The sequence below is a fragment of the Suricata suricatta genome, chromosome 14, assembly GCF_006229205.1.
Source record: "Suricata suricatta isolate VVHF042 chromosome 14, meerkat_22Aug2017_6uvM2_HiC, whole genome shotgun sequence".
NCBI lineage: Eukaryota > Metazoa > Chordata > Mammalia > Carnivora > Herpestidae > Suricata > Suricata suricatta.
Window position 1 is genome coordinate 38998506 of NC_043713.1, and position 10545 is coordinate 39009050.

The window sequence follows — 10545 nt, forward strand, 5'->3', positions numbered from 1 at the left end:
TACTTTTTAATTACTACAAAATGCAAAAAACAAAACCAAAACGCAGACAATAAATGCCATGCAAGTTTGATAGCCTGAGAAAATCCTGTAACAGGAGGTATCTGAGGATAATAATAGTAATCACACTTTTGGAGAGCTTACTATATGGCTAATGCTTCGTAGCACCTGATAAGTTTTATCTACCCCCCTCTCACAATTGGTGCAAGAACAGAGTCCACCAGTGGGTGACATCTCCCTAGGGGGCCTGTGCACTTAACTGCCTCAGTTGTGCTCTGAACCTGGGCTGAACAATAGGGTGCCCAAGGAAATTTCAGGACACGCAGGTTTCCGGACTTCACTGAGAGATTGTTTCAGCAGTCTGGTGTGTGCCCTTCCCCTCCCAGCCCCTGCAGGTTTTCTAGGTCCTCAGAAGATTACCAGGGCTGTGTGACCCAGGGTCAGAACTCGTGTTTTCCTCAGGACTGCAGATTCCTCCCCTGACACACGGGGATGACCAGCCCCTGAAGGGAGGCAGGACGAGACACAGCAGATGCACTCTCAATTTAGAAGTGGTTACAACTGGACAGCAGCTAAGTCCAAGTAATGCTGTTGTCTGCTGTTCCCACCGCCATCCATCCACGAGGCTCTTCTCTCTGTTCCACAAGGGGCATCTTAGTGGTCATGAGATGCCATCGCCTGGACAAGGACTGTCCTGTTGAAGTGGATGAATGTCGAGATGCAGGTGTGTGCCCATCATTGGAGGATCAATCTGTTGTTCAGTCGTTGGAGTAGGGGAAGGTTATAGGTGACTAAAATTACGCATTGTGCCTGCCCAGGGGTACAACACTCATTTTCCTTTGTATTCTTGGTGTCTGTGCCACTTTATTTTTGTGTACTCTTTTCTGTGAGTTTTGAGAAGCTCTCATCAGGTGAATTCACATACCTTTATTTGATTGCTACCTGTGCCTGATCCTTCCTGTCCTGTCCTTCTCTTTCTTATAATACTTTAGCCATTAGGCCAAACCAGTTTCTTTTCTTCCTAGAGCTTTCTCTTCCCCAGATTTCAAAATTATTACCTGTGCTGTATTACTAAAGCACATAAAATAACATGTCCCCCCTAACCCTTTTATATTTTCTGTCTCATGATTAGTTACTAATTAGTTAATTCTTTTAGGATTTTCCTCGCCTTCTGTTACTTCCTTATTGGAATACCTTAAATGCTTTTTCATTGCAGACAACATTTTAATTTCATGGTTTCGTGATTGTTCTTTAACTGTCTTAGAGCAAATGCTATGACATCATCTCTCCTTCCTCCTTTTCCTCCCCACTCCCCATGTCCTTTCTTTACTTACCATCTCATTTGGATTGTAGTTCTTTAGGACAAAGAAATATTTTTAGAAATTTGCTAATGTTTACTTTTGAGAAAGAGAGACAGAGACAGAGACAGAGACAGAGTATGAGCAGGGGAGGGGCAGAAAGAAGGAGTCATAGAATCCGAAGCAGCCTCCAGGCTGAGATGTCAGCACAGAGCCCGATGTGGGGCTTGAACTCACGAACTATGAGATCATGACTTGAGCCAAAGTCGGATGCTTACCCAACTGAGCCACCCAGACTCCCCTGGGACAAAGAAATATTATCATAGTGCCTTGTTCTCTTCTCATAGTAAATGTTGCTTGTTTGGAAAAAACACCTAAGACTTCATATACTGACAGTGTTTGAGGATGCTAACTAAACAGCATTAAGTGATATCCTTCAGCTTAGGGGATAAAATGTAACTAAAAAAATGAAGAAAGGAATTTTTAGTCTGTTTAAAGCTACCTTGACAAATTCAAGTTTGTATTTATGATGAGGATTTAGAAGGAATAGCCTCTGTAACAAAACTCTTGTGATCACTATAATCAGGAGTCTTTGATGGTGTTGCTGGTCATGCATATAGATGTTTCAGTTAACATAGTCTACGGAAACAAAAAAGGAAAACTACAACACATCACTGCCGTAACATCCTAGTCAAGGTGTATTTCTCCATCCCAGCACAGTGTGTGGTGAGGGCACAGGCAGGTGGTTTGTGCCACGGTGGAGTGATTCAGGAGCCCAGACCGCTGGTAGCCATGCTGTCTATCTTCAGCTTGGTCCAAGGTCTTCCTGGTAATCAGTATTCAGCCCTTGCCCAAGAAAAGAGCATAGAGGATGGTTTGTGGGCATTCTTCATGGGCAAGGACAGAGAGTGGAAAATGTCATTTCTGCTCACGCAGTGACATGGCACCCCTTAACTGCAAGAGGAGTTAGAAGAAGAGGAAACCTATCTGGTATTCAGCCCCTGCTGTTGAAGGTATTTTTTTTTAATGGAGTGGGGACGGAGGATTGGAGGAAGGTGGTCAGAAGGTACAGACTTTCAATTATAAGAAAAAGAAGTAGTAGGGATGTCGTGTACAACATGATGAGTACAGCTGACACTGCTGTGGGATGTGCACGGGAGTCGTTAACACAGGAAGAAATGTTTTTTCTTTTTATTGTATCTACATGAGATGATGGATGTTAATAGTCATTTCACAATTTATGTAAATCAAACCATCAGTCTGTACACTGTAAACATATAATGATATATGTCAACTTTTCAATAGAACTAAAAAAAGAGTTTAAGTTGTAAGAGAAATGCAGTGGGTTGAGTGTATGGTGGACTCTGTAGGGTTCCTGTCTACGTGAAAATGATAAGATCTAGGACACACGTAATTTAAATTAAACTACACTGTTTACTAACAATGAGGAGGTAAAGTGCAGTGTTGTCTCTTGACCAGCTCTTCTTTTAACATTAGTAAAATAAAACAATGCACCACTGTTAAATTAAGTTTGTAGTAGTAAGTAGTAACAGATACCATAAAACCTATTAATTTACCCATTGTTGATAGATGAAGCTACAACATAAGGAGCAGTTTGTATCATAACATAAAAACAATGCCAGGTTCAGTAAATCAGATTCTCATTACACGTGTATTAACAAATCAGATTATTTCAATGGGGCCCCATTAATCAGTCAGCAAATACATGAGTATCCACCACAGATACGATTTTCCTCATGTGCTGAGAAGAGACCAAGCTAAATGGAGATAAAGGCATAGTTTAAAAAGAAAGATAATCAGCAATATTAGATTATATATTTGTTATGCAAATTGTCAAATCAGGTATTATGGGAGTTGAAAGGATTAAAAGTGCATGCCTTCTGTGGAGATACAGCCCCAAATTGTTGACCAAATATGTTACTCTGGTGTGAGATGCCAACACAAAGAAAAAGAGAGACAACAGTGGAAAATAAAAAGACACTTTAATATGCTGGCTGCCAAAATCACCACACAACTTAGAGAATTGTGTAAAATCACACGTTTGTGCTTTGTGACATGAGAATAGCAACACACCAAACCAACGTGGGTATGTGTCTGTGTTGTTCTCTGGAGTCAGCCCAACTTTAATAGAAAACTCTTCAGCAGTAAATTGACAGATTTAATATTAAAACATTATAAATTGTCATCCAAGTATATTGCACTTCATATTTAAAAATAAAAAAGCATTTAATAGAGATTTGGATTCTACTGTGACAGACGTTAATACAACTGTTTGAACTGATTGAGACATATCCTAAATAATTCATATATAAAGGCACTATAGTTATACACTGATTCAGTATATTCAAATGTAATCAATTTAATTACAATTTAAACAATGTTATAATAGGTACAAGCAGCATAAAAACATAAGATTCAATGTCTATGGGAAAATATTCTAAATTTTTTTTGTTTATTTTTGAGAGCAAGAGAGACAGAATGGGAGCGGGGGGAGGGGCAGGGAAGAGGGAGACACAGAATCTGAAGCAGGCTCCATTCAGGCTTTGAGCTGTCAGAAAAGCCTGATGCAGGTCTTGGACCCATGAACCATGAGATCATGACTTGAGCAAAAGTCAAACGCTTAACTGACTGAGCCACCGAGACACCCCGTGGGGAAAAAATACTCTAAATAAATGTAAACATTATTATATCTTAATATTTAAAACAGAGCCATGGGGCAGGGAATCAGGGTCACTCCATGGCATTGCTGTGGATGCTATAAGACTAGGTGGTTTAGAGAGATCACATCAATCAGTCCTGGGTTATCTTTGTTCTTAGTCCTTAGAACTGTTTTCAAAATTAACCAAATGTATAGACCAATTTCAAAAAGAAAAAAATGCCTATAATTGCTATATTGTTAAATTATTTTTATTACACCATTTAAGTGTACATAACGATTAAAATGTCAGTCTTGGTTCCTCCTGCTCTGGGTTCTAAAAGAAATTTATAAATTCAAAATTACAAAATCACTCCAATTTAAATTAAAAATATTAGGATTCATATTGTGAATACCTTCATGATGGTGGCATTTGAGCTGTTCTTTCAAGAATGAGTATGATGACTAGTGAGTAAATGAGGATTGGGCCGTAAGGCTCAGGCCAAGGGAAGAAAGTGAGGGGGCCCAGGTGAGTGAGACTGCACGGTGCGTGTGGCACAGAGGACAGGTCCTTTGGGCTCTAGTGTATGGTGAGGGGACATAGGTCTTCTCTTCGGATGATCTCCAACATGAGAACCTTGAGTATTGACCCAAGGAATTCAGGCCACATTCCGTATGAATGAGAACCACTAAAGGCAGATGTAAGTAGAAGAATCAGTCCAATGAGCCATGCTGTAGTCTTGGAAGTTTTATCTACAGCAGTATTTAAATAAATTGAAAGAGTGAAAAACAGGTGATTGAAAACCCAGCCAAGAGGTCAACTCCACAAGATCAAGTATTTGGTTCAATACTGTATGTATCTCCAGGTTCTAGAACATAGCTGGTCTTCAATACGTGTTTGTCGGATGAATGTAGGATGGTTGAGTGAATAGCACAGCATGGGGACATCCAGGTAGAAGAGTGTAGAAGACAAAGCCTGGACAAAGAGCACGCCATACAAGTTGGTAACTTGAGAGCATGCGTTTGCGGGTTGTCCATAATAATTCAATCCCCGCGAGGTGTGTAAGATTGTGAAGGAGAGAGAAATGGGGAACCTTGATTAACTCCTGCAGGCACAGCTAATGTGTAAAGAGCGGGGGGTGGGGGGGGCATGAAGGTAACAAGGAGCGATCAGAAAGGTGCATCAGGAGGTTGTAAAGGCCCACCAGGCAAAGGAGGAGAATTTGTGCATATCCAGCTTATAAATACTTATTTATAATTTTAATTTGATTTTTTAAGGCAGGTTTTGAAGGATTCATAGATTCTGGTTTTCCTAGAATTCCTAAAATAATAATTATTCTAATATTTCCTAAAATAATTTAAACAGGTGCATAAGATTAAGGTTGAGAGGATCAAGGTCCAACCAGGCAAGTTACGTGTATCCGGGAAGCATGCTAGGTGTGGGGAAATTTCAGGATGGCATTAACATATTTTGGAATTTAACACACATTGCTTTTACACTTCTTGTTGCTACATCTTTGAGCTAAATATATGTTTTAGCTTGTTATATATAGTAGTTAAGCAACAGGATAATTATATCACCAAAATGTTTACTTTATGAATTCATTTAATGTAGTGGCTCTCTTAGTGGCCTACCCTAGGACATTGTATGTGATTATATTGAGCTTTATTTCTAGACAATTTTTGTGAAACTTATTTTACCTAAAGCAGGTACATGGTTCAGTTAAAAAAATTTTTTTTTAAAAAGACATAAGCTTAAGAACAGGCCCTGGTTTCTTACTACTTTATAGCTTCGAAATCATTCTGAATCCTCTTGACAGAGTGTTTACTACATCAGCTAGCAGTAGGATTTAACATTAAATTTTCATTTTGATTAACTTGACTGCGATTGTTTCTTGGCTGCTTCTTTAGAGCCCACTGTGGAATAAAATTAAAACAGTTTTGTGATATAACAGTTCTAGTTGCAGAAAATGACATTTTTCTTTTTTCCCTGAATGGTAGTGTGTTTTCCCTGTGAGTTTCCTGCATTCACCCTTTGGTTCTGGTTTCTCCCGTCTCCAATCCAGCTTTTATAGTATTTGCCAGTTTAAATTTTCCTGAAGCAGAGCTTTGGCCATTCTCATATCCCAAACCCTTCTTTGACTCCCTACCTCCTTTCTGAGCCCAGCTCATCCATGAAGGAAAGACCAGCCCGAATGCTATATATTCCTCTTGACATTTTCTTGATCTTCTCTGCTAAAGTCCCTGTCCCCACTCCAGATTTCTCATTCCTCTTGCATAGCACTCAACGTGTCCTACCTTACATAAGATTACATGTGACTCCGTCTCACCAAGAGAATGTCAGCTTTTTGAATGCAGGGACTAAGCTATCTCTACATTTGTGCCCACTCCTCCTTTGCTTTGTGTGGGAAAGATCCCCCATAAATGTTTTGATGGTCATCTGATTGTACACATTAAATATATGCAGTTCTCTGTCTATTAGGTGTTCCTCAAGCTGTTTTTAGAAAAAGCTAATTAAGCAAATAAGCAGAGACGTGTTTGTTGGGTAAATGAATGAAAAATATCTTAAAATGGTAACCGTGCGAAACTCCTTTCCTGATTCTCTTACCCTTTACTTTTTACATTTTCCGTAGCACCTTTCACTTTTTAATGAACTCATAATTTAATTATTCATTTTTGTTGCTGGTACCGCCTCCGTCCTTCCATGGATCTAAGCATCCTGGGCGGCAGGGATCTGTTTTGTTCACGGATGTTTCCCAAGTGCTGGGAACAGGTTGAGTGAATGAGTGAGACTTGGAGCTGAGGGTCATTTTCTCCCTGTTTTTCGGATTATTGTCCGCAGTTGTCAAGGCAAAAGTCTGTGTGGTGTTGAAAGAACAGGGAGAGAGGTAGAGGGACCCCAAAGTCAGTTTCTGCTACAAAGCCATAGGCAAGTTTCCTGACTTGTTCTGAAGGTCATTTCCTCACCTGTATGGAGATAACATGACCTAATAAGTTAAAATGTTTATATAGGAATTAAATTCTAGGGAGAAAAAGCTTACAGTAAATAAATTTAATAGCTGATGTTTCCTGACCACTCGTAACATAACGTGAGAGATTTGGTGCTACATATTATCCATGTCTGTCACTGTGTATCTTCACAACCACTGTGAAGCAGGAGATTCCTACCCAAGGCCACACAGTGGTGAGGGGCAGAGCTGTGACTAGACCAGATCTGTTGGGCTTCAGGGCCTGTACTTGTAATGCCTGCCTGAAGTCTCTAAGTCTCACCTCCAGGTGGGAGCCCCAAGGCTGGCCATATGATTGTTCCTGTGGAGCAGCAGTTCCAGATCTTTCTTTTCTGCCCTAACATGCTTAAGGGAGACACACATATGACTATAAGTACCAGCAGCTTCCTTGGGAGGTGTCTTTATGAACCAAAAGTGAGACGGGCAGGAGAATCTGGTTTGGAAAGTTACCCCTGGTGAACTGGACCTTCTCATTCCTATGAGGGTACCTCCGCTTCCAGATTTTTTCCTTTTTCTCCCACCTCCCCATTTGTATCTCCTGCGACAACAATAAAGTATTCTTGCATGAAGACTTTTTTCAAAGATTGCGGCCTTACATGATTGGAAACAAATTTGATGGCTTCTGATTGTGATAACCAAATTGATCATTACAGCCTCCTCTACTTTTTCTTTAATTGTAAAAGTAGTGAAACTTCTAAGAATTTTTAAGTGAACTATAAATTCCATTTCAGAACACACAATTAAATCACTAACTCTATTGATTACTACAATATAATAAACATCAGAAATAAGAAAGGCTAACTATCTTCTGTATAAAAAAATTAGCCTTTTCAGGTATTGTCTGAGCATTTAAAATTACTAAACCAGGATTTATGAGGTGGACCATTTCAGCCATCTAAAAAAATATAAGTTTCAGGGGAGGGATTTCTCTTTCGAAATAACTTGTCATTGGTTCAAATGCTAAAAAATGTGCCTCAAAATATCAAAATCAAAAATAATTTTACTTGCATGTATAAAGCTTCATTACTTTTAATTGATTGGGAAGTTTGGTAGGGGACCAAACACACAAAATTTAAACGGAGATACTGACATTTAATTTCAAGTACTATTTCAACAGAGATTTATCATGTATTTTGGTGGTTGTATTTTAATGATTAAGAGCATAAGCTTTGGAATCAGTCTGACGTAGCCCTGAATCCTCACTTTTCTGCTTAGTAAGTCTGTGAACTTAGACATATCACTTAACATTCTGGATCTTGATTTTTCCCACCTCTAGAGAGGGAACAATATCTACCCCATAATACTGTTGCGTCACATGAAATAATCTGTGCAAAGCATCTAAGTGCCTAACACTTTGTTGGCACTTACTAAATGTTTTATTATCCTTGAGTACAATCATTGAGATAAAGTGAGGTTTTGAAAATATCTTTGCAGATAAGTTGGAAACATTTTTATGGAATCCTGTGTACAATTGTTGACTTGTGGAATGCCTTATTGCTAATTCAGAAGCGAGCTTCTGCCATCTTGGGAAGAACTGTCAAGTTATGCAGTAGTGCAGATTAACCAATGAAATATCACCACAGAGTATGGGGTAAGCAGATGCTAATTCTAAGTTTCTTATATAAAATTATCTTTTCTAGGAGAATGCATAGAAGGGCTGCGGGAAAATGACTACCTTCTGATTCATTCGTGCCGTCAGTGGACCACTATCACTGCCCACAGCCTGGAGGAGGGGCACTACGTCATTGGGCCAAAGATAGAGATTCCGGTACATTATGCAGGTAAAACTTCTCTCGGGGGGCAAGGAAAGGCAGAAGAAGGGGACTTGAATGTGCTAACTTTTTCCTCTACAGCGAGAAAACAGGACTTGACTATAAACTAGAACATCAAACACTTTTTGTGGTTATCTTATCTATCGGTGAAAGCTCAGTTTCATTTTGTCATAGGTACTTCTAATCAGCACATGTAGTAGCATGTGGATTCTTATCAGATTATTTATAAATGGAAATTTCACGAGCACAAAGAATGTCTCTGTGGTCTTGCGATGGCAGTCATTGTGTCTAGACAGCCTCTGAGCTCCAGTGTCTCTGAGTCCCTGGGGACACCTTAAATGTTGCTTTTGTGACTGGCTTTACACAATGCTGTTTCACATAGAAGCATGTGGCCTGGCTCTGCAGTATTGGACCGGAAGTCCAGATACCTGGACGTGTCCCTCTGTGCAGCGAGACACGTAGAATACCAGCAGCTGAGATGACCTCCATGCTTTGGTTAAATCAGTGTGAGAGCTGCCTTTTCGCCTCACTTTGAACACGATTTGGTTCAACAGAGCCATTTAACTTTTGTGGAGTATATGTGCCAGCACTGTCTAGAGTTTAGGATACCTCTAGTGGCTTGAATACATTTTCAGTAGTGCTGGCTTATAACTGCGGTATAAAAAAGCCAAACATGTGATCCTATACTTGTATCTGTGGCTTACAGTTCATTATATAAAAGATCCTTGATTTTATCCCCCTCTGTAATTGTTCAGTTTTTCAAATTTTGTAGAATGGATTAATCAATTACTTATAAATTGTGCAGCCCTAGACTGCCTTTTTGTTTCTGAGGGAAACCTCTCCAATGCCCAGAGTTGCCTGTCAGGAAAAGAGACCTTGCTATAGTCCCATTGTCTAGAATGGCAGCAAATGGTCAGTGTTCAGTATTTACTGAGGAAATGAATAGTATGGCCCCCTTTTTTATTCCTAGGAGTCTTCAATTGCTAGTATTACCTCAGGATTACTCAGCTTCTCAAATCCTCTTATTTTTAAAAAATTACAAGAAAATTTCTCTAGCCTGAAACGTTGTCTCCTAGAACATTATTTCCTTGATCATAAGAGTAACCTTCATGGTTTCATGGCAGCAGAAAGTACTACAACTGTGAGATTGGGAGCGAAGCCAAAGGGACAGAGACAAGACCATTCCTCCAGCCTGCCCACTCTCTCCTGCCAAGGGTCTCATGAGAGGTGGGATCCGTGCTATTTCTGGGAAGCCCAAGCTCCTGGTCTTTTGTGGAAAGCTGAAAAGGAAGGCATAAGATTGTGCTCCTTTACATATACAGTTTGATCTAATGTGCGCATTCTTCTCGTCATAGGTTGAGTTTTAGTCTTTTCCCTAACCGTACCATGAAGAGCCTGTCAAAGCAGTCTTCCCAAGGAATGCTTGTATTTGGTCCTTGACTCACGTTTCTTAGAGACTCTGAACTGCCAGCAGACTCCTTGGCTTGTTTCTCCAAGCCCTCAGGGACTGGGTCTAATCTGCTTCTCCAGACTTCCCTTTTCTACTGAAGAGTGAACCTTCCATCTAGCTAGGTTAGACCTATGAGCGCAAACATATGGTATCTGTCCTTCTCCACCTGACTTATTTTGCTTAGCATGACACCCTCGAAGTCAATCCATTTTCCTACAAATGGCCAGATTTCATTCTTTCTCATTGCCATGTCATACTCCGTTGTGTATATATACCACGTCTTCTTGATCCACTCATCAGGTGATGGACATTTAGGCTCTTTCCATGTTTTAGCTATTGTTGACAGTGCTGCTATGAACATTGG

General features: G+C 39.9%; 1 protein-coding gene across 1 annotated transcript in view; it reads left to right on the forward strand.

Moving 5' to 3' along the window:
• Window positions 1-660: 660 nt before the first annotated feature.
• The window catches only part of GAREM1 (GRB2 associated regulator of MAPK1 subtype 1), a 145889-nt gene continuing 136004 nt past the window's right edge, over window positions 661-10545 (forward strand). Inside the window, exons 1-2 of the mRNA XM_029921563.1 lie at window positions 661-721; window positions 8600-8740. Coding sequence (XP_029777423.1) covers window positions 661-721; window positions 8600-8740 — 202 coding nt within the window. The remainder of the gene's footprint in view (window positions 722-8599; window positions 8741-10545) is intronic.